Below are 23,839 nucleotides of genomic sequence, written 5' to 3'. Positions count from 1 at the left end.
AATGCAATCGTTTTTTTAAAGGAGGCAGCCAAGACAATTACATTATTCACTAAACAAAGGCATTTCAGAGATCTCTGTATTGTGGATGCTTTCTCGGTTGCTTTGCACCACAGCCGTTGCAGCAGCAAGGCCAGAGAGTTTGCCTTGACTCCCCTCACTACCAAAATAAATGTGCAGGGCAGGATTGTTCCACTGAGCCGCCGTGACTGGGGAGAGAGCAGAAGGAAGGAGATGGTACGTGCCGACAGCTCGAAACCAAATGCGGCGAGGATTGCTATGTATGATAGAGTTCAGGGGGGAAAGAGGAAGAAGTCAGAGAGGCAGCCAATGCTCGCAGGATGGCCAGAGCCAAGCTGAAGAATTCCCCTTCCGAGAGCAATTCCCATGTAAAAACCGTCCCACCGGCGATGACAGAAGATGTCCACGGGGTGAGCCCCTTGTTGCCGGCTCGGAGGATGGGATCCATGGGGAGTGATGTCGGACAAAGGTATTGCAGGACTGCAGTGGTGCGTGGGGCTTTGTGGGTGGGGGAGGCAGCACCTTTTATCTTTTAAATGAGAGGGAAAGGCTTAGTGCCACCATGGGCTGGAGGATCAAATCCTTCTGATAGTGATGCTAAAGAGCCACACCAGCTCTGAAGTTGTATTATGAAATAGGTAGCTGGAGCATAAGAAAGCCAGTTGTTTTAAATTTTTCATAAGTGCTGATTCTTTTCTTTTTTTTTGCATGCCAAAAGCATGTCTGAATGGAGCCCTGAGCCCATGGGGCTGCCACACAACTTGTGTTGCGCCTTATCTGTGCAGTATAAGACTGAAGCTTATTTACACTGCTTGTGCACTGTACATAAGCACCATGTCTGCATGGGAGAAATGATGCTCAATTCCCCATCTGAGGGACAATTTATTTGTAACTGCAAAAAAAAATAAAAAAAAAGAGCTACCATACAGAATGCTGCAGCATCTCTCTGCAAGCACACAGCTGATGTGTGCAGGAAGAAGTGAGCTGGTTTTGTTCAGGAAGCTAAAAATGCTTTCCACTGCACTTGAATTACAGTGTTTCAGAAGAAGCCAGGTCCCCTAGTTATGATGAGGGTACATATGTCAGTAATTCAGTTCTTGTTCTGTTCATTCCATTTTCTGTTTCATTTTTTCCCCATCTTTTGAGTCTTTCAGCCCATCCGTGCCATCTTCCTTCTCAGCAAAAATTGCCTCACCTGTGATTGTGTACTGTATATTTTCCAGGATGTCATTTTGGACTGTTTCTGGTTTCCAGTGTAGATGAGCACTGTAGGAGAGCTTCTGCTCATGGTGAATTTTACTTGTTTGGCTTTAGATGGGAAGGAATTAGCACCGCAGCTTCAGCATCTTGGTGGTGTCTCACTGGTGGGCTGAAGGGAAGGTGGCCACGAGCCAGGATTAGCAGATGTGGTCCCCATCGGGGAAGCTGAGGAGGGATGCGTGCATTTTGGGAGCTGGGCAGGGGCACTGGCATGGGCATTCCCCGGTGCCAAGCCGTGCCGGGCACATCTTCTGGTCTCCAGATTTGGGAAGCAGGGTCCTGGTGTGCTTTCGGGACTGGGAGTGTGTGTCTTGATCTGATGGGTGGTGTGACAGCTCTCCAGATGGCCCCGGTGCCGCTTCTCTGGTGAGCAGGCGCTGGGATCTTGTGGGTTGTTGCCTTCTGACTTTGTCAGGCGAGGGCTTACACACGTGGAAAGCTGCAAATGGGCAAAGTGTGGGTGCACTGGAACTAAATCCCCAAAGCTGGTGTGGTCTCAGCGCATTTTAACAAGCAGTCTGAATCTGCTCCCCATGTTGCTCAGACCGCTTTCGCTCCATTTTTGGGTCTTGCTTCAAAAAGACATCAAAGATGGACCTGTTCTGAGGATACCTGCATCTCTGACTGTGGCACAACCTTTGGAGTGAGCTTGTACAGACAGTACACCAGTGTCTGTGTTCAAATCCAGAGGCACAGGGGCTAGGAAAAGACTCCTGCTTGCAACTACGGGACTCTTACAACCACTGCTAATCAGCTGTGATTAAACGCGTAAGAGGGGCTTCTCCTCTCCTGTGCTGAGGGGCTCAGTGGGTTCCTGCCCAGGACCGGGAGCCAACCCTTCACCCTAGGACTGCTCCTTGTCTCATTGGGGAACATGGCCCAAAGGAGGGATGCTGCAAGGCATCTTTGGACCTGGGGGAGCAAATCCAAAAACTGCAGAGCCTGCAGTATATTAGTGGATCCTTGCCAGAAAGCCAAGCATGCCAAGCACACCGGGATGCCTCAGGGCTTTATAAAAGAACCCAATTCCCTGGGTTTCACTATAATTTCAAGTGTTTTGCTGCATTCTTCTTGTAAGGAAGGGATGATGCCTTGGGCACTGCTGCTCAGAGGCAGGGAAGTTGCTGGCAGCTCTCCTCCCCTCCTGCATGCAGCATCCGAATTCCTGACTGCCGGGCAGTCCCCCTGCTCCACACACTGCTTCCCGACAACTGAGTTGGTGGTTAAGATTAGGATTTGTGCACTTGTCTTTTCCCTGTGTGTGCAAGCACCAAAGGCAGGAGAATTGCTCGGGCTTTGTCTCCTCCACACCAGCAGCATTATTGAGTTAGCAATGATTGTCACTGAGAATTAGGAGTGAAATCACCGGGTCATGGTGGAGGAGGATGCAGTGTGTTCAGGGATGCAAATGAATCCTCTAAAGGAGTGAGGCCACTGGAGTTTATTCTCACCTACTTTATTTACCTCTAACTCTGTCTCTTAGTCATTGCAGTGTCTCAAGGCTTTTAGGGGTTCTCAGTCCGAACAGGAGCAAAGGGTTTTAATTCATCTGATGAGAAACCACTCCACAGCCATGTAATATTTCACATTTGGAGACAAAACAGGGAGTTTGAGGCTGGCTCTGGGCATCCAGGATGGGGATGCTTTCTTGTGGGTGGGGAGCTGCGAGTGGGATGGGACCAGTGCAGGCTGCTGATGGGGAAGGAGCTCCCGCAGAAGATGCTGAGAGCTGCTCCTGTATATCAGGGGCTGCTCTGAGGAGGGGATGCAGCCTGGGGAAGGCAGGTTCTGCCACCAGACCCGCTGCCTGGTCACTGAAACTGTCCTGGCACACAACAATCATGAGAATGGAGCAAGTGGTGAAAGGTTGAGACTTTCCCAAGCTGGGCTGTTCCTGAGACAGGTTGGTCTCGTATGGTGAGTGCTGGGGGTCTTTGAGAGGGAAAGTGTGATAGGGACAAAGTCACAGAAAAGCCCATTTCTGTGCTGTGTTGTCCGTCAGTGTTGTGGGGTGAAGGCTCTGTGCTTGGGAGGGAGCTGGTGGCAGGCGTGAGGACATGTAAATCGCTGTGTTTGGATCCCATTTCATGGGCTGGTGATCTCTCTGTAATACTGGACGTGTGGGTTTAAAAACAGAAACATTTTTACAAGATAATTGTGGCCTGTTTATGCAACTCTGCTGGAAACAGGGGCAAGTTTGACACCTGCCCTTCCTGGGGCACACTGAAACCCTGAAGTTATCTGGTTTTGCAGCTCTGCAAAAGGACTTAGGGCAAAACTTAGGGCAGCTCTGCCCTAAGCCCTGGCAGTGACTCACTCTGTGAGTTGAATTTGCTGAGCAGCCCATCACCAAAATCTGAAATGCTGAGGTTTGGGGCATTGCAGAAGAGTTGAGGTTGAAGGGGACCTCTGGAGGGCTCTGGTCCAACCCCTCCTCAAAGCTGGGCTAACTTTAAAGTAGCTACTTACCATCAGGTAGCCGAGAGCAGCAATCGAGTCCTTCTCTCCTTTTCCCTTCTCCAGGCTGCACAGCCCCACCTCCTGCAGCTTCCTCTCATCTCTCAGTTTGAGGTATTTTTGGGAGGAATAAGTGGGGCTTGGGTTCAGCCATGTTACAGTCAACAAGGTGGCTGGAGTCTGCTCAGTGAGACACGGCAGTGCACCGCTAGGGTGAGTTTAATGCAATGTTTCTTGGATGTAAAGCTCTTCGGAGAGTGAGGAAGTTGCCCAAATGTGTCTGAAAAGGTAATTTCTGACCAATTGACGTTTGTTCCCCCATGGGGCAGCCAAGGTCTCGCTAAATGATTCACTCACACACAAGCAGACCAGTGGAAAGGTCCAGTCTGGCCATTGAAACCCTAACAACCACAGGCAGGTCTCCCAGTGATGGTCACAGCAGCAAGTAACGGATATTGGGAAGGTTTGGGGTTATGGGAGGATTTCTGCATCTGTACCAGACCCAGCTCCTGCTCCGCTCCTTTTGGAGCGGGACATTCTGTGCCATGTGGCAAAGGTGGCCCTGCTTGTGCGTCCCCAGAGCAGACAGGATCTGACACCACTGCAGGCAGGGTCCCTGCAGCCACAAGACCTGAGAGAGAGCCTGAGTGGTCTGGAGGGTTTAGCTTACAAAGTTCTTTGGCCTTAATCCACTTTCCTTCTGGCTGAGGGTGTTCCTGTTTGGAGAGCAGCTGAGCCTGCGTCAGGGTTCATGTGCTGTTGGCTGGCACTAACCAAACCTTGAGCTGGTCTTGGAGCTGGGGTCCAGCCACCTCTGCTGGGGTGGCTCTGCCATTTCACCTGGGTGTTTCTTTCCTGTGTAGCAGTGGGTGCTGCTGCGTGATGCTGTGTTTTTGGGGTAGGACCACTGCAAAAACGGGCCAGGTGCTGGGTTGCTGAACTCGGTTATCAGGGCAATATGAAAACTCACTGCTTGATCCTGATGAGCGGGAAGCGCACCCAGCTCCCTGCTGCCGGTGCGGGGAGCTGACAGGTGGCATCCTTCACACTAAACAGAGCAGTTGTAAACACAGCCAGAGATTTCGTCCCAGGCCCCAGGCATGAGGGCTTGAGCATGGCTCTTCCTTGTGCTCATCCTGGAGAACGTCCCCCAAGCTCCACTCATCCTTCCCATTTTGGACCCACTCCTCTGCAGGTGGACAAGACCCACATCACCGTGTCCTGGCTGGGACTCTTCTCCAAGCTCCCTCCTGCAGGGTTCAGGTGTGTTTCGGTGCCTAGTTCTGTGTTCATGGTTCCTGTCCCTCAAATTCTCCTAACCCCTGAGCTGCCCGAGGGGAGCAGTCTGGGTTTGAGAAGTGCTGATCTCTCCTCCCACGGCTGCTGGTGAGACATCAGCGCTGCTGAAGATCTCAGTACCCTATATAGGGGCTGACATGCAGACAAAGTGCCTAACCTAAGGATGCCTACACTTGAAACATGCATTTGGGCTTTTGCTGTTTATTGTAGGGCCCTTGTTCCCATCCAGTCCCATCAGGGCATGGGGATTAGCACGTTCCTCCTCCTCCTGTGGAGGCTTTCCTGCTTGTGGTGTGGATGGGTTGCCAGGCATAGGGGTCATCCCATTTTGTGGGACTGCGATGGAGCAGGAGTCTTGCAGCAGGGGTCCTTCCTCCACAGGGCTTAGCCACTGGATGGAACTGCAGGGACTCATTTAGCTCATTAAAAAAAGGCAGGGAGATGTGCATTAGAGCAGCCTGTAGGGCTGTTTTGCAGTGCCCACCCTGCTGGGAGAGCCATACTGGTCTGGAGGGGAATGACAGGCAGCAGCAGGAGCTGCAGGGCAGTGAGCGGCAAAGGGCTCACCTGGCTGCAACGAGCGACACTGCGGTGTTGGCACTGTGCCTCATTTGTTTCTAAACTTTATGTATTTTCGTGGTGATGGCAGTTTTGCAGAGGAATGCCAAGGGGAAAAAAAAACAACAAAACCAACAAAACTACCTCTGTGATTAAACAAGAGGGGGCTCCAGTCCCTGTGGCTGGGGGGGGTGGGCTGCCCTGCCCCGGCCTCCCTTCGTACAGAGGTTTGCGAGCAGGACGCGTGCGTCTTCCTCTGCCTTTCCCCTTCCTCTCACTCGTCCCTGCTCCCCCTCTTTGCTTTCTTTTTTCGTCTCCTCCCATCTGTCCTTCTCACATCAGGCTATTTCTGGGGATGAGCTTCTCACTGTCAATATGGTAGGAACCATGGTGCATCTTGTGTCTTAGAGGATGAGCACTGCTCCGGGGAGCCTTCCCTAGCAGTTACCTTGCTTGGTTCCTCTTAACCCCCTTGCCTTGCCTCTGTCTTGGAGGCATTTTGGGACCAGGGGCTAAAGGGCACCAAATTCAGCAGCTCTGTCCCCAGTCTCAGAGACTCTGTCTCTGCCTCCAGTCTCAAAGTGCCTCTGTGCCTCGCATGTGGTTGGTGAGCAGCCCAAAGCCAAGTGTGGTATTGGCAGGTCACTGCTTGTGTCTTTGTAACTTCCAGGAGCTTTAAGTCAAGGCAGGATTTCTTTTTTTGCTTGGAAATGATGGCTGTAAATTCAATAGGAACTGCATGGCCAAAAGTGAGTTTTTAATACCCTTCATTTACCAGAATACCTCCCGGAAAAATCAGGAGATGTCGGCGAAGGCGCGGAGCTGGCAGGGAGTTTGCTCTGGGGGAGCAGCTCTCTGTGCTGTGCTCTGCTGCTCTGGTCTGTCTGAGTATCTCCAAGCACTTCAAACACAGGGCTTTACCCCGAAATCTGCATGAGGCGGATGACCTAAATCAGATCCTGCAGCATCCCGGAGTGAAGGAGGTCAGATTCGCAGCCCAAATTTGAGGGGCAGCGGGGCTGGAGGTGCTGCCTGTGCTGGGACCGGGGATGCAGTTTGGGTGAAGAGGTGTCTGCTCAGCCCAGGAGCTGCGGTGCAGTGTGGGCGTGCAGGTGATTGCTCCCTCTGGTACATAAGCAAGGCTTTTAAGTTGCCTTTTGTTCTAATAATAGATGTGCCATTGTCTCTTCATCTCCTAATAAAACCTTTCCATTCTGTAGGGGCTGCGGTGGCACGGTGACAGACCCGTCTCTGCGGCAGCAAAGTTTCTTCCCCTTCCGCTCCTCTCCTTCTTCTCTCCCTTCCTGGCTCTGCCCCTGGCTCTGGGAAATGCTGCCCATGCCAGCCAAGATTTGATGGTTGGAGAGGTCCCAAGTGTCCCCATCCAGGTCTGGCACCTCTGTCTGGAGGTTGGGCTTGCTGCCGTAGTTAGCATCCATGGTGGGAATGGGCTGAGCTGAAGTTTGTCAGCACGGGGGTGCACAGGAAGGCTGATCTGGATGAAGGCAAAAGGTGAATTTAAAGCAGATTATCTAAAACACATTAAAAGCCAGTGCAGCCATTCAGACTGAGTTAAACTGCTTTAGTAAGACAGTGTGTTGTAAATCTGCTCTTTGCTTTCAAGGGAGACTGCGCATGAAATGGTTGCTGCTGCTCTGTTCATCTCCTCCCGCAGCCAACCTGGATTAATTGTGGGATAATTGGCAGAGGGGTCCGTGATGGCCAGGGTGGTGTTTGTGTGGGGCAGCAAGGGGGGTGCTGGTGCTGGAGCTGGTCCCCAAACCCAGGTTTGAGGCTGGTGCCTGGCAGAGAGCTCTGGGGCAATGGGGACGGCTTGGCCACGGGGCAGTGCTGGGCATCCCATGTGTCTGTCACATGGGTCCGTCTGTCCTTCTCCCCACAGCATGTGGCCTTTACCTAGTAAACCACACTCTCCAAGCTGAAACTTGTAAAAAGTTGTTGGGATCTGGAAAACAACTGATTTTCGGATGAGAACGTGAGTGATTTTTAGTTTTCGTAAAATGTTTTCCATGTTTTCTTAACATTTAGACCGCTTATGAGAATTTGGGTGCCTGGTGGGAAGGGGAAGTTTCTATATGACATCTTAGGGTTGCTGCCTCCCCCAGTGATAAAGGATTTTGTTCATTTGGAAGCAGAGGTCACTTTTTTGTTACTAATTTGTCACACGTGCTTTAACCACGGCACAGAGTGGTTAAAGGTGGGTATGGTCTGTCTGTGCCTTTGGAGTGCCTTTTATTCATGGTGCCTTTATGTGAGTAAGACATTTATTTACCTCATGAGCCCATTGCTCACCTGTATGGAGAAGGCATCCTGGGAATTGCACCAGTTCATCCCAGTGCTCCAGGACCCACAGTGACACCAGAGCCTGGGGTCTGCAGGACCCCACTGAGCTGTGTGATTGACTGTCCTGTGTTCAGGAGCGTTCATCTGCCTTGGGGAGCTGCAGGTGAAATGAATCCGTTTGTACAGTCTTTCTGGTTGCCAGCTGGCAGTGTGTTAGGAGAAAACCAAATAATTTGCTGGGGTTTTTCCCCATAAACATCTCTGGAAGGCATAAAAGACTCCTGTGCAAAACCAAATGCTGCTAACATGGGATAACCCAATTTGGTGGAGGGAGGCTGGGCTGGCTGAACTCCTTCCCAGGACCACGCTTGCCTCTGGTTTGCAGCTGGAGAAAGTTGGGGTTGTTTGGCATTAAATCAATACCAGAGCTGCTCCAGGGGGTGGTGTAGCTGATCCACCCACCCTGGGGTTTGCCATCCCTGGGGGAGGTGGCACAAGGGACCACTCGACTGTGAACTGACTCACGGCATTGCACCAGCAAGTTAAAAACCAGCAGTGGTAATAGATAGTGGTAAAAAATTGCTTTTTACAACCGCCCCTTGCAGTTTGGGGTGTTGGTGGGCAAGGCTGGATGTGCAGAGCATCTCCTTGGACCCTGCACCTTCTGCATCCCAAGCATCCCTGCCAAGCTGAGCATCCCTCCTAAACTGAGCTTCTCTCCCAAATTGAGCATCTCCTGCAGGTCTCCTGGGTCTGACGTGGGGGACATTGCTGCCAGTGACCCCCAGGCCAGTGGCTCCCCTTGGCACAGCCTGGGCTCTCTGTGGGTGTTTTGGCTCTGGGATGATGAGCTCCTCCCTGCAGCCTTCACACAGGTAATAAAGACAGAGTAGTAGCAAACTAAATCACATCATGGGGAGGCTGCTGAGTATGTCTTGTGGCTGAGGGATGAATTAGCTTTCCCTCGGACTCATGTTTTAATTGAGATGTGAATTTATTGCTTTTATTTAGTTTGAACTACATGGGAATGCTGCAGGCTCATAAAGCGCAAAGCAAAATGAAAGAAAAAGCTTTACGAGCTGCAACTGCCCTCTTTGCTTTGGGTGTATTTCTCGATTGCCTGGACTCCTGTTAAATGAGGAAAGGCAGGAGAGCATCGCCAGGCGTGGGGAGGCAGGGAAGGGCCCCAGTGCGCTCCGGGAGCTGTCTCAGCCAACCCTCGTGGTGACAGGGGGACCCATGGCCACCTGAGGAAATGGATATGTCTTAGCAAGAGTGTTGTTTTTGGCAATTGCTTTGTTTTGTAGCACGGTGCTGCTGTCTGTCTGTCTGCAGGATGTACAGTACACGAACACAGGTGCTGTGGGTGCTGCTTGAGTCCCTTCACCTCCCATCCGCTCCTAGAGATCTCTGTGTTCTTCCTCCCATGCCATGACACTCGTCTTCCCCTCATCATTACTTTTGGTTATTTTCTTTTTTTTGTTTTGTTTTTTTGTTTTCCCTTCTCTGACCATTTCCTCTCTGTGTAAAACCAGCCCTGGGAAGAGGTGTGTAGGGGAAATGCAGTGTTAGGTTCCTAAACCCACCCAGACAGCATCTTTACAAATTTAATTTCTCCGCAGAAAGGGTGACACTGATTTGAGCCAGAGCAGGGATGCAATTTGTGAGACACATTAAAAAAAAAAAAAAGAAAAAAGCATAAAATGTGTTTTTATCCATGGAGCTGAGTCCTTAAAGGGGCCGCGTGCTGGCAAAGCCACCAGAGCATCACTGAGTCCCCAGTATCCCCACCATGGGGACACGTCCCAGGTGCAGTGCAACCCCCTGCCAGGACCTGGGCATCCGTTTGTCCCCACGGCACGGTGCCAGCTGCCGCGCCGGTTCCTGCCTGGTGGCTGTGTGTCCCCCTCACCTCCTGTGATGCTCTCGCTCCGTAGGCCCCACGCCGAGGACTTCAGCATGGACTCCTCCTTCTCACAGTAAGTTCACCGCACGCGTTGCCCAGCGGGGAGGGGGCAAGTGTTGCCACAACCCCCCCGGCTCTGGGGATCATTGCTCTTCCCCCCGGGTAAAACCAACTAAGAAGAGCAAAGCCCCCCTGCAGTTTCTGGGGCTTGTGCAGTGCATGCATTTGGGCAATACCTGCTGCCAAGAGCAGTGGTCTTTGGTTTTAAATTAGCAGTAGGTTATTCTGCTTTTAAGGGAGCTGATAAACGTGAGATTTGTCTTGCTCTTGCACCAAGGAGTTGTGTGTGGGACCAGCAAACCCTTCTGCAAGAGCAATGGTTCCCACCACAGGAGGACCGTCTGCACCCAAAGCCAAACAAATTTCTTGGGGAAGAAGTGATAGCCTTGGCAGCAAATTGGTGATTGCCCATTAGCGATGAGCTCCATGCGCAGACTCTAATTAAACAATCCAGATTCATCAGCAGAAGCAATTATAGGAGCAGACTCATAAGTGTCGATCTCCAATGTTGCAAAACAAATAAGCCAAACAAAACGCAGCATGTTATTCCGTTGATGCTTCCCTTTCCGGGTTTTAATCTTCGTTATTGTTATTATATCATTAAGAGGAAGCAGTGCCGCTCGCATTGTGCCACCCTCCCTTGGTGCACACCCGCTGGTACCCAGAGCAGTGCCATCCCCGGGAATGACCCCAAGCCAAGGCTCCCAGTGCAGGGAGGAGCCATGGAGCAGGGGATCCGCTTCACCCTGGAGCTAAACTTGCATTTTTTGGGGTCCTGCTGGGTCGATGCCATGTCGTAGTATCACCACTCCTTGCTGTTAGGTACTGAGAACACTTGCATGGAGACATCATCAACTCCCACCCCTGAGTGCATCCTTGCTGCCTGTTTGGTGCCTGGAAATGAGCTCTGCAACAGCCAGAGAGGGGCTATAGCTGCCTTGGGAAACAAGAAAATGATAAAAATCCCATTTCCATTGAATGTCCTCCATAATAATAATTTTAAAAAGAAAAAAGGAAAAGATGTGTTTGTGTGGGAGTACTGCTGCGGACATGTTCAGGGCGTCATTCATCTCACAGTGCCAAGATGTGTGGCCCTGGGGGTTGGGCTGTGAAGCCAACCTCGGTCTTGGGCAGAGTTTTTCCAGAAGTGACTGATTGGAACTTGCTTTTCATCCTCCAAAAAAGGAAACCACAGTGTTACTGCGGGAGCCAGGATGACATTACCTGCATCCAGCTGGGTTTAATTTGCTGCAGAATGGTTAGCAATATCGCTCCATTCTTTGGGCAAAAATCACACTCCATAATAAAACAGGAGATGCTTTTTTCTCCTGATTTATTCCTATGGTAAATGCATGAAACCTTGAAGAAACAAGGTTTTGAGCTGGTCCTGGGGCAACGTGTGCCAGAGAATTCTGGTTCCCAGTGCAGCATCTATTGGTGCGGGACTCAATTTTGCTCATCATCGTTTAGTGCTGTGCAGTCCTGTGCAGCCATTTCCTTTATTTTGAAGCCGTTTCCTTTATTTTGAAGCCGTTTCCTTTATTTTGAAGCCCTTTTCCTGCATGCTTGCAGGCGCTGAGCCGGTGCAGCCGTGTTGAAACTCACAACCCTCCTCCTTTGAGTAATTATTCAATTACTGCTTATGGAGCACGGGGGCAGCCTGTTCCCTGTTTCTGGCTCTGGCAGGCACCCAGGTTTGCTGTACGTACGCAGCTGTACAGCTCTTCCCGCTTCCTAGCTCCAATCTGGGCGCTGGGAGCAGCTCGGTGAACTGGGAGCACTGGTGGGAAGAGCCATAGCTGCCCCTGTCCTCTCTTCGCCCCAGGATAAATGGAGGATGGCAAATGTGTAGATCCACAGGTGATGTTTGGTACCCAAAGCTCACTTGATGCCATCTGTCTCGCTGTCACTTCTGTACCTGAACACCTATTGCCATAAGAAAATGGTAGGAAAAAAGGTCAATCCCCACTGAGCCCACCTGGGCCAGCAGCTCATTTCTTTAATGCCAGACTTGGCCACAGCCACATTTCTTCTGTATTTGACCTGGGTGGTTTTTCATGAGGTATATAGAGCTGGGTGTTGGCAGCCTCCAGATTGCAGAGGTTTCTGGGGTTTTGTTGAGTTTTGTTTTGGGGTTTTTTTTGTTCCCCCAAAATCTCTAAAGAATCTTGTTTTTGTCTCTCTATATGATGTAGAAAGTTTCTTGAGAAATTTCCTGAGACAAGAGCAGCATTTCCTACCCAGCCAGAGTGTGAGAGCAAGGACTGGAGCTGTGGGGAGACACTGAGATTTCTTTCTTGTCTTTCAAGAGCCACATTTATTTGAAGACAGCCTTTCCATGGCAAGAAATATCTATTATAAAACAGCCCAAAAGCCCCCTGGGCACCTAAGCCCTTCTTTGGGAAGCAGCAGGGAGGCTTTGGGCCGTGTCCTGGCTCGGGGGCGGTTGCTGCATGGTGGATTTTGGAGCCCTCTCAGTTTTCAGGCTGTCACACGCCACGGGGACCTGAGGGGACCTGCCTGCGCCTGACTGCCCATGTAAGTGACCCGGGGAGGCAGTTTGGGGGGACACCTCTGTCCCTGCCTCCCTGCCCATGTGGGTTTGCCCTGGCATGGGGCTGTACATGGGTTGCTATATTTTTGTGGTTTATTTGTCTTTAAGGGGAAAGTGTTTGCCCCCAGCTCTGGCGAAGGCACAAGCATGGAGCCAGGGCTGTGCTCTAGGTCTATTTTAATGCCGGTGAGCTGGGCTGTGCTCATCTTGATCTTGCCTCTTGTACTTTCCCAAGCAAACTATTGCATCTTTTTTTGGGAGCTCATCATCTTAGAACAAATTGCCTCTAATCTTAGGTTAATAAAATACAATAAATAACCGTGCAAAGAAAATGAAATTGCTCAGGCATTATGAAGTGCATAATAGCAGTAATTACACTTCCAAGCAGAGGACTTGTAACTAAGCTTGTACTGCGATGATTATCGGGGCGGCCGGGGAGGTTCAGCCAGGGCGAGGCAGGGGGGAGCAGTGTGCTGCCTGTTCCCATCCTGCTGGACCGGTGGGAGTGATACAGGGGTGGCAGGACGGATGCTGGGCTGATAGAAGGAGTGCCTGGCTTGCAAGAGGGATGCTCAGCCATGGCAGCAGGGAGGGGGTGGTTTGAAGGCAGAGCCGTCGGAGTGTGTGTTTTGGGGTGGTAAAGCAGTCGGAGTTTAGCTTGTTTTTTTCTTTGGAGTTAACTTCTTGGCAGCAAAATTGCAGGGTGCATTTTAGATGATGTCATCTCCTTCCCTCAGCTGGAAATGGAGTTGGAGCTTTGATACTTGCTGGTGGTTGCTGCTGCTGGGTAAAAGCCATCCCTGGTTCAGCTGTTGGGTGCTGGGTTACCCAGGTGCCCGCAGAGCGGATGTCAGTGCTGGAGCGGACGGGGGGACCACAGCAGTGCCCTGGTCCTCATCATGATGAGCTTCTGCTCTGCGGACAGAAGCCCCATGGGATGGGCACCCCACGGGTGTGGGGGACATCAGTGGGGCCATGGCTGCAAGGTCTCATACGGCTCCAGGTTCTCATATGGTTGCGGAGTCCCACACAGCTCCAGGGGCTCAGTGCAGGACGTGCAGGTTGTTCCACAGGAACGTGTTCTTCCTACATGCTTTTATTTCTTGATCTCTTTGCAGTGATAAATAGCCTCCTTCCCCTCCCAAAACCTGCTTCAGTTGCTTTCTGAGTGTTCCTTCTTCCTGCAGCCATTATAACGGATGAATGCATGGGCTGCTTTGTCATGAAAAGTTAGATTTTATTTTTTTAATAATTCCGTTCTCTCACCCATTGGCACTTATATTCAGAGTCCTGAGGTGGGCTGCAGTGCGATGGATCAGCGAACCATCTGTCTGGCAACAGAGATTTATGTCACTGTTTGTTTCTCGGGTACGGAGGCGAGTGTCTGGGAGAGGAATCGTGCTCCCTGATGTCTCCCTCTCCTCCGTGTGCTTAATCCTCAGGGACTCTGATGAATGGGGTGCCCGGCGCTCACGAGGGAGCTGACAGCCGCTTCTAGCATTGCCTGGGCGTTTTAATAAGGAGAAGGAGCAATTAGCTTGTGTCTGCAGTGTCATAAGCAGTTGTGGACAGCTGATTTATGCCCTGACACAGATAAATTATTTGCCAAGTCTGGCTTTGGGAACAATTAATTTTACCACATGTTAAAGCTGTGCTTACGAAGCTCTGTGTTTATGACTACTTGCTCCAAAGGCATCGTGCAGACTGGGCCAGCGCTCCTAAATCCTTCTGCTCACTCCCCAGCACCCGTGGTCCCTGCAGGAGTGTCCCTGTGAGCACTGGGGCCCCAGGGGGGATGCAGGCTCAGCCCCTGTCCAGGCTGTGCTGCTGCAGCCACATTAGGAGATGTTGAAGGACGGGATCTTGGAGTGGATCAGCCACCCTGAGCCCATCACCCCGTCCCTGCCAGCCACCAGACTGGGCGACCGATGGTGGTTTCTCACTGTGCCACCCCAAGGGAGATTAAGCTAGGGAGCAGTTATGTATGGCAGAAGCATGCAAAGTTTAATAGCCCGTATAAGAGTTGATCCCAGATATCATGCCTGAGGTGATGGCTTTCTCTCTGTACATTTGCTTTTTATACATAAGAGCCTTGTAAATCAACACTCTGACTTTTCAACCTGATAAGGGAGCCCAGAAGAAGCCCTGAGGAGCTCCCAAGGGTGTGCCGTGCTTTTTGTGGGAAATGCCAACAGGTACCAGCAAGAGGGGCTCCCGAGCAGTGAGGGTCTCATAAAACCCCTTCCCAATTTGCTGCCCGATCAGCTCAGTAAATATTTGTTTATCCCTCAGCGTAGCAGCTGCTTCCCAATAAATCAGGACGTGGTGGTGTGTGCCAGGTGGCGCTTGGCTGGAGCCGGCACCACGTGTGCATGGGGGTTGCACAGGCGGAATAAGGTGGTGTGGTGGCTTTAATGACTGTCGCTGCAAATTCACTCACCTCCATCTATGCCTTGGCTTGTTAATATGCCTGATTGATGCCATCTTGATGACCTTCTTCCAAGCAGTTAAAAAAAACCCTAATAATAGTAGCACTTTCTTGCTGAATATAGTGAAATAGGGGAAACGGCTAATTCGTCACGCTTAACTCCATTATCAGCTGTAACAATAATGCACAGACTTTGTCTTGCTCAGAGTCTAATACAGGCATCAGGAGTGCAGTTTCTAACCCTGCTGGGTGTGAATAAGGGAGTTTGCAAAGGGCTTGGACGTTTATAAAGTGATAGGAGAGGCGGGTGGCACATGGGCTGGCCAGGGACCAGTTTTGCCTACACACCCTTAATCATGGTGTGCTTGATCCCAGGCCCCATTGACACCCGTGGTGAGTAACCTCCAGCCTTGGAGGGGCTCTCCCTGGTCCACGCAGTTGTGGGCATCCACCCGGCTATGGGGGGGTCAGTGATGGAGGCTGAGGCGGCTGAAGATGAAAAACATGGCTATGGTGGTCACAGCGGTGGACAGAGGCGTTTTCAGCATCACCTGTGGCTCCCCTCAACCAGTGTCTCCGAAGCACCCTGTGGTGGGTGGCTCTGCTGCGGTGTCTTGTCCTGGTGACACAAATCACCGGTGGCTCCGAGTGCCAGGTGACGTTGGGAGTTGGTTGGCAGCTCCTGGGTTTTTCTGGAATGGCCGAGTGTGGTATCTTAGCAACAAAGGGAATTTTTCTTCATTTAGATCAGATTTGGTTTTTTAACAGCTTCGATGCTGAACGTTGCTCCTATCCGGGCAGGGCCCATGGGTCACATCTGCTGCTTTGGTAGTCATTGGTGCACCGTGCACCATGTCTTGGTGCTCCCAGCTGGTGATTTGGTATAGTGGGGGCAGCTGCGAGCCCAGGGCTGAGACTGGGGTCTGCTGTGGGCTGCTCTGGGGGCTCACCCAGCCAGATGGTGGGGACGAGGCTCCTGGGAACTTTGGGTCTGACCTCCCCCTCCACTGACAGCTCCTCTGGGTGCTCTTCCCACAGGGTGCAGGTTGAGTTCTATGTGAATGAAAACACCTTCAAGGAGCGGCTGAAGCTCTTCTTCATCAAAAACCAGCGATCAAGTGAGTGGAGAAACCAAACCCTGCCCCAGCTCCGTCCTCATGGGATGCAAAGCCATTGCCATCTGCTGGTGGCTGCTCCCCGTGTGTCCCCAGCCCAAGGCTGCTGCTGCCCATTGGCCACTCTGTTGGGTGTTGGCCAACGTGGTTTGGGGGTTGTGGTTGTATGGGGAAGAGGGGGTGCTGCCCACCCACATAGCAGAAGTGACACTGGGGACAGCCAAGGCAGACTCTGAGCTACCCACTCTTGCTTCAGCCGTCCGCATCGGCCTCCATTTGAGTAATGGTGTTTTTATTTTCTTTCTCCGAGATGTCATTAGCTGTCTGGAGGGAGTCTGCGTGTTAATTTATAAATTCACATTTTCTTTTCCTCCCTGCATCCTGTCGTCTTGTTAAAAAAGCTGGAGTGCAGCACGAGAGGGTGCCTATGGCAAAGTTTTTAATGAAAAAGTGATTAATTCCTCACTTGTAATTTGAGTAATAACCCGATGAACTGGCCGGGGAGGAAGAGCACAGCAGCATTCTCTTGCCATCCCTCCTCCTGCAAGCTGTTTGCAGTGCAGGGCCCTGGCTGTGCCTGTCTGATGCTTTTTAATGGATGCCTGCTAATGAGGGGAATGCACTCCAGCAGCTCCTCGCTTGAGTCTCTATTGGGGCCAGCAGGGTGCTGACTCATCGTTATTTATTTCTGTATCAGTCTCTTATGTATCTGACACCGAGTAGGACACGTAGAACCCTGGGTGAAGCATGAGCAGCATTTGGGTGTTCCTGTAGCTCCCCTGGTGTGCGAGGGGCCCTGCAGAGCTTGTGGGGTGCTGTGCTATGGGGTGCCTGGGGTGTGTGGCCTACCCCACGCTGTGCTCCCCTCTGTCGCAGGCCTGAGGATCCGGCTCTTCAACTTCTCGCTGAAGCTCCTCACCTGCCTCCTCTACATCGTCCGCGTCCTGCTTGACAACCCGGAGGAGGGCATCGGCTGGGGTGCGGTGCCCCCATGCGGTAGACCCCGGAGGAGTGCATCGTCTGGTGAGTGCTGCTGCCATGGGGCGCCCCGTGTCCCCCCGTGCCACGGGAAGCGATGGTGGCTGCTCGCAGTGGGTGCTTTTTCTCCATTCCAGCTCTTCAAATTGATCATTCAGCCCAACTTGCCAGTCTGGTGGGCTTTGGTCCATGCCCAAACCCCATGGGCAGACATGTGGGCATCCGCCGACTCCACACAGCGAAAAAGTGGTGGAAAAGTTCCGGGCCACATTAATTTCCAAATCCAGACTGACCGTAACAGTCAGGGCCGCAGCATGGCCTTCAGATGCAGGCAAGAGCTCATGATTACCAGCCATTGCCATGCAAGTCATTTCTGAATGCTGATGCCCTTGAAGACATTTATGCTAAATCCTATTTAAGCATTTGGGAAGGAAATATGTTTTGCCATTTAGATCCCAGAGGTGACAGATGATCACAGACACCAGCTTTGCTCTGGGTTTCATTATGAGCCTATTTTTAATATGTCCTTGCTTTGTTTAGCTCACGTACAGCGTGGGTTGGTTGTTTTTTTTTCCAAGAGCTAGGAGAATTAGCAATTTTATTTTCTCTTCATAAAGGCTGCAGACTAGCAAGTACATCTGCATTGGCCAAAAGTGGTTTTGAATCTGTAAAAATTAAGTGTGACACAGATGCGCATCCTGGAAAGGTTCAGCACAGCTGCAGTTCAGGGAAGCCCAATTTCCCATGGGTTTCTGGCAAAATAACGGTTGCCAGTGGGAACGCATCCCTCACAACAAGGCAGGGGAAGACCTTGGCTTTGGCACTGCTGTATCCTCGGAGTCCAAGCTCAGCAGCTTTTGCTCATTGCAGCCTGGTGATTCCCAGCTGCAGCCCAGTGTTAGAGCCCCATGCCCAGTGAGTGCCAGCATCTCTGGTAGGGGCTGAGGTACCCAATGGCTCTTCTCCAGCAATAAGATGTTAAAAACTGCCCAGGTGAGGTGGGCTCCTGTAGAAAGCCCTGGCTGTGGGGACCAGTGTGTGCTTGAACACGTGGCAGCATTGTCTGGGGCCTCCCCCCATGATGAAGGCACCCCATGAGCCCCTCTTTCCTTCCCCCAAACCTGCTGACTGCTCTCCCCTGCTTTGTCTCTCTCTTCCCCCAGCTGGGAATGCGAAAAGCAGAATTACACAGCATTCAACCAGTCCACGAAGATAAACTGGTGAGTCGAGGGTTGCTCTGGTGCTGGGGTCTGCTCCTGTGGGGACGTGGCGATGCAGTGATGGATGTGACTGGTGGTGGCAGCTGCCCATGGCCATTTCTTGGTCACAGAGCTGCAGAAGGGACCCTCTCTGTACCAAATTGATTGACAAGGTGCCATGGCTGCACCCTTGAGAATGGTTTATCCTGTGTGCAGAGGATAAACTGTCCAGTAAGGAACACCAGTACCAGTCCTGCACTGACTCCTGCATCAATGGTATCCTCAGATTTGCGTTCACTGGGGGGTAAAGGCGCTGCTGGTTGGACTACAGTTTAGGTGCATTTTGAATTTTCTTTTCAGGTCGCACATCTTCTGGGTGGACAGGAAAACGCCGCTGTGGGCGGTGCAGGTGAGTGCCTGGGACCGTGGGCACGGCCGTGCAGGAGCTGGGCTTTGAGCTCTGCCCCCGGCGAGTCTCTGGGCATCCTCTGCCCAAAACAGGGTAAAACGGGATCTCTGGGTGAAACACGGCCCTGGGTGAAAGTCCCAGGACAGATAGGAGAAGATGAGCTGTAGGAAGATGAAATTGCGAGGCTGCGATACCCACAGGCTCCTTGTCGCATGGGGAGGGCTCTGCTCGCCTGGTGCCGTGTGGGATGAGCCCTCGGCTCTATCTCTGCAGGTCAGCATCGCTTTGATCAGCTTTCTGGAGACCATGCTGCTCATCTATCTCAGCTACAAGGTGAGAGCCCGGGGGCAGGCAGGGGACAGGGATGCACCGTCTGGGTCTGACCCCCTGGTGCGAATTCGTTTCTTTGTCTTTGAGCTGTCTGAAGCCTTATGCATCCTGAGAGGATGCTTGTCTAGGTGATGTCTGAGCTGGCTGTGGCTGTTTTCCTCTCTCATTCCCCTTCGGGCTGTTGGAGAAGCATTTGGCAGAGCAGAGCTGAGGGATTTCTTCTTTTTTTTTTTCAGCCTTCCTTTAAATTCAGACCTATTTTACGCTGCTTTTTTTGGGAGGAGAGTCAGACTGACGCACACTGAGTTTCTCAAGGTTGTGGAGCTGGAGCTGAGCTGGGCAGCGCGATCCCTGCTTGTGCCGAGGTCTTTGCCTCTCGAGGGGGTGGGCACAGCTCCAAGCTGGGCAGGGAGAGGCACAGACTGGCTCTCTTAGATAAAATCCCCTTAAAACGGCCAAGAAAAGTGACCTTAATAAATGGCATTTTGTCAGGGTCCTGGGGACAGTTGTGTAGCAGTAGGGATAGAAAGACGGACGTGGTGGCTGCAGAAAGGGCTGGACAGTTTGGGAAGGGGTCACTGACCCCAGCACTGCATCTCTCCTGGAGCATCTCTGCCTGCTTTGGTGTACTTCCCCCATTTGTGGCAGAGTGGGAGCTTTTTAATTAGCACTTGGCAGATTTTGAAGCTTATTTAATTATTATTTGTTTTTAATTCCTCAGGGGAACATCTGGGAACAGATTTTTCGCATTTCGTTCATCCTTGAGATGATCAACACAGTGCCATTTATTATCACGGTGAGTGTTTCCTCGTGACATTTTAAAGCGGTTTTAAGTTTAATAAGTACTGGAATTTTGATGGTGAAATAAAGAAGAATAAATGTTTGGCCAAGTAGTATTTAAAGCTGGCAGGAAATTTTTTTCTTCGATGTTTTTCAACATGATGACTTTCTCTGGAGCATTATCCCAAAAACCATCCTCCCTTTTCGGCTGCTCAGCTGCAGCCAGGGGAGCTGGGCTGCTTTTGGTGGCCACCTCTGCAGGAGCCAGTGCTTAGTTTGGAGATGGATCCTTCCCAAGAGGGTCCGAGTTGGCTGTTTATAGTTTTTTTTAAATAAAGAGCATGCATTTTTCTATGAGTAACTCTTGCTCTCATAGATATTCTGGCCTCCTTTGCGGAATTTGTTCATTCCCGTGTTTCTGAACTGCTGGCTTGCCAAGTACGCCCTGGAGAACATGATTGTGAGTGACCAGATGTCCCACCCGTTTCGCCTTGGGTCCCTCTACCCTGGGGATACTCTTGGGTGGTTTTTTGGTACTCGGTACGTGCAGCTGAGCTGGGGTTGGTGGGATGTGAGGCTTTGCCACCTGGAGATGCTAGCAGCAGCAGAGCCCGGAGCTGCTCACAGAAATGCCCATCCCTTTCCAAGGGGCAAGTTCTGGCCTGACCCCCATCTTGGGAGGCATTGCTGGGGCCTTGGCAAGCAACCAAGCAGTTGGTCCTTGGAGGAGCTCTCTGAGCCGGTGAGAGCCCTCTCCTCTCCTCCCCAGAATGACCTGCACCGAGCCATACAACGGACACAGTCAGCAATGTTTAACCAGGTGCTCATCCTGATCTGCACCCTGCTGTGTCTTGTTTTCACGGGGTGAGTGTTGTTCTTTGTTTCCCCAAACCACCATTTCCACCTAGGGAAACCAGCTTCACAGGCCCCAGGGCTGACTGGTGGAACTGGGCTCTTGTAGGGCTTACGGGAGGGTTGGGTGGGGTGGGAAATGCTTGGTGTGATGTGCGCTTTCTCCTTTCAGGACTTGTGGCATCCAGCATTTAGAAAGAGCAGGCGAGAAGCTCTCCCTCTTCAAGTCCTTCTATTTCTGCATTGTCACCTTTTCCACCGTGGGCTATGGAGACGTGACACCAAAGATCTGGCCTTCCCAGCTCCTCGTTGTGATAATGATTTGTGTCGCTCTGGTCGTGCTGCCACTCCAGGTTAGACCTGGGCAGCCGAGGGGGGAGAGGGATGCAAAGCCCACGCCTGGGCAGCCCCACCGATGGGGACATCAGCTCTTTGCCTTCATTTGCAGTTCGAGGAGCTCGTCTACCTGTGGATGGAGCGACAGAAGTCGGGAGGCAATTACAGCCGTCACCGCGCCCAGACGGAGAAGCACGTCGTCCTCTGCGTCAGCTCCCTCAAGATTGATCTCCTCATGGACTTTCTCAATGAGTTTTACGCCCACCCGCGGTTGCAGGTGAGAACAGGGCACATTCTCATGTGCTTGGTCAATGCTTGCCCTTTTATAAATGTAAGGGTGATCTTTGCTGAATGGAGAATCTCAGACAGCAACAGAATGTGTAATTGCTAAACCTCGGTGGGATTTACTCAGCTGTTACTGGAGTATCCCTACATAATAAGTGATCCTTTCGCTAGTAACTGCTCCTTTCTGTCTCTGCAAGACGAGAGCATCACCGACATGTTTCAGATTTGCATTTCATTCCAGCCTTGACTCCACATATCCAAGCTTTAAAATCCTGCTTGCTGTAGTAACTGCAAGAGGCTCCTGCCTAATTCCACAGTCAGACGTGCCTGCATTGGCGTTGTTACACAGAATGGGCTGGAGACGATGACGATGTTTTCTGAGACCCTAGAGCAGGGGCAGGGGGTGTCACACACCCAGAGCAAATATCAAAAGCTCCAAAAGAGCCGTTTGCCTGGGCAGCAAAGCCCCGTACCAGCCCTCCGACCCACACCAGCCCCTCTCTTGCAGGATTACTACGTGGTGATACTCTGCCCGACAGAGATGGACATCCAGGTGCGGCGGGTCCTACAGATCCCGCTGTGGTCACAGCGAGTGATCTACCTTCAGGGCTCTGCACTGAAGGACCAGGACCTGATGAGAGCCAAGTGAGCAGAGGGGCGCGATGCACAGCCACGGCAGGGCCGGTCCTGCTGTACTGGGTTGCCAGGAGGGTCCCCAGTAACGTGCATGGGGTTGCTGCTCTCTGTTTGCAGGATGGACAATGGAGAAGCCTGCTTCATCCTCAGCAGCCGAAACGAGGTGGACCGCACAGCAGCGGTAAGGGGGGATGGTGTGGGTGGTGATTATTAATTTCTCGAGGCAGAACGGACTGGGCTGATTGCTGCATCTTGCCTCTGCCCTTGCCATACGTCTCTGCGGTGGTTGAGTGCTTTGCCATTCGTCCGGAGTGTATCCTCGGCGGGAAATAAGCCATCAAGGCAAGTACCTATTGTTCTTCTCCTTGGCCAGGACCACCAGACCATCCTGAGAGCCTGGGCTGTGAAGGATTTTGCTCCAAACTGTCCTCTCTACGTTCAGATCCTAAAGCCTGAAAACAAGTTTCACGTCAAGTTTGCCGGTGAGTCAAAGGCACCACTCGCTTCACTGTCTGCATTGTTTTACCTGCCATCACAGATGCTTCCAGTGGTGTTTCAATTTCCAAGGAGTCTGTGACCCCATGCTGAGACTCCTCCTAATTGCTGGAAGATATTTTAGGGCTGTCAGCCCCTTTATCACAATGTGCAGTGAAACCTGCAGCAATGCCCTGGGGCTGAGGGAGAGCTGGCTCTGGACACACTGGTCCCAGGTGTGCGTCCCCACGGATGTGCCGGTGGGCTGGTGTCCACCTGGCTACTTTCCAACCCCCATCCCTGTTTTCCTGCCTGCATTAATCCTGTTCGTGATGTTCCCCATGGGCTGTTGATTGTTCACTGAGGAAGCCAGCTGTCCTCCTCCCCACTGTGACAGTCCCATCTGCTTTTCAGACCATGTCGTCTGCGAAGAGGAGTGCAAATACGCCATGCTGGCACTGAACTGCGTCTGCCCCGCCACCTCCACCCTCATCACGCTGCTGGTGCACACCTCCCGTGGCCAGTGAGTGCTGCCCTGCCTGCCCCTGCTTGTCCCTGCCTGCCCCTGCCCCTGCCCACGCATGGAAGGTCGCGGGGAGGACTCTGGGCCCATAGGGGCCTGGGGGAGCACACAGGGACCCCCAGCCAGGTCAGGAGCGAAAGCCAGTATTGTACGGGGAGAACACCAGTGTGGATGGGCTGGCCAACACTATCTATCTAGAGACTGGGGATAAAAGTGTCTTATTTATGCTGGCATTATCCCACTGGCAGGACAGTTAATTCACAGCCCGTGCAAACCTGGACCCTGCAGGCTGTTTGGTGGGTTTATATAAAGCCCAGCTAGGAGGAGCCCTGCCAGCCCACCCATTGGTATGAGTCCTTTGTCACTTGGCCAGCCAGAAACGTCTGAATTTTGGGTAATGTGACATCAAAAGAGTTAGGAAACATCCTTCTCAGAGGACTCTCGCCCCACACTCAGACCTGTTTGCCAACATGGGCTCTGTGTCCCCCAGGAGTCCTCATTGAATAAAAAGGCACTTAAAATCAGAAATGGAAGTGAGCTTTTCCTCAGCCTCAACACTGACAGCTCATGGACATGGCCTCATGCTATTGATCTAAATGGCAGCTTCAAAACCATACCAGCACTCCCACCATGTGGCTCTGCCCTGAGAGGGTCCCCTCCCAGCACCATGGGGTTGTCCCTTCCCAGCACCATGGTGGTGCCGTCCCACCACTCTGCTGCTGTGGTTGCAGGGAGGGCCAGGAGTCCCCGGAGCAGTGGCAGCGGATGTACGGGCGCTGCTCGGGCAACGAGGTCTACCACATCCGGATGGGCGACAGCAAGTTCTTCATGGAGTACGAGGGGAAGAGCTTCACCTATGCCGCTTTCCACGCACACAAGAAGTGAGGACAGGGGTGATAGGCAGAGTGCATCTGCCAGTCTGCGTCCCTGGGGCGTCTGGGCTGGGGCTGGAGGGTGCTGTGAGGTCCTTTGTGCAGGGACAAAGCCCTGAAGGGGTTTTCTTCAGGTGTGAGTGCCCACATCATGCTCCTGGCACAGGTACGGGGTCTGCCTGATCGGCATCCGGAGGGAGGAGAAC

The 23,839-nt window shown here is 52.1% G+C and overlaps 1 protein-coding gene across 1 annotated transcript in view; it reads left to right on the top strand.

The window, feature by feature from the left end:
* The first annotated feature begins 338 nt into the window (after positions 1-338).
* The window catches only part of KCNT1 (potassium channel, subfamily T, member 1), a 34,652-nt gene continuing 11,151 nt past the window's right edge, over positions 339-23,839 (top strand). Inside the window, exons 1-18 of the mRNA XM_010188729.1 lie at positions 339-487; positions 9,834-9,875; positions 15,883-15,962; positions 16,836-16,934; positions 18,100-18,157; positions 18,497-18,545; positions 18,819-18,878; positions 19,597-19,671; positions 20,032-20,115; positions 20,425-20,519; positions 20,680-20,860; positions 20,956-21,120; positions 21,637-21,773; positions 21,882-21,945; positions 22,138-22,246; positions 22,653-22,761; positions 23,493-23,642; positions 23,800-23,839. The exon at positions 23,800-23,839 is cut by the window's right edge and continues 217 nt beyond it. Coding sequence (XP_010187031.1) covers positions 339-487; positions 9,834-9,875; positions 15,883-15,962; positions 16,836-16,934; positions 18,100-18,157; positions 18,497-18,545; positions 18,819-18,878; positions 19,597-19,671; positions 20,032-20,115; positions 20,425-20,519; positions 20,680-20,860; positions 20,956-21,120; positions 21,637-21,773; positions 21,882-21,945; positions 22,138-22,246; positions 22,653-22,761; positions 23,493-23,642; positions 23,800-23,839 — 1,746 coding nt within the window. The remainder of the gene's footprint in view (positions 488-9,833; positions 9,876-15,882; positions 15,963-16,835; positions 16,935-18,099; positions 18,158-18,496; positions 18,546-18,818; positions 18,879-19,596; positions 19,672-20,031; positions 20,116-20,424; positions 20,520-20,679; positions 20,861-20,955; positions 21,121-21,636; positions 21,774-21,881; positions 21,946-22,137; positions 22,247-22,652; positions 22,762-23,492; positions 23,643-23,799) is intronic.

This window comes from Mesitornis unicolor, unplaced genomic scaffold, assembly GCF_000695765.1.
Source record: "Mesitornis unicolor isolate BGI_N332 unplaced genomic scaffold, ASM69576v1 scaffold13347, whole genome shotgun sequence".
NCBI lineage: Eukaryota > Metazoa > Chordata > Aves > Mesitornithiformes > Mesitornithidae > Mesitornis > Mesitornis unicolor.
Note: the sequence above shows the minus strand (reverse complement) of the source record. Positions and strands in the feature narration are given on the sequence as shown.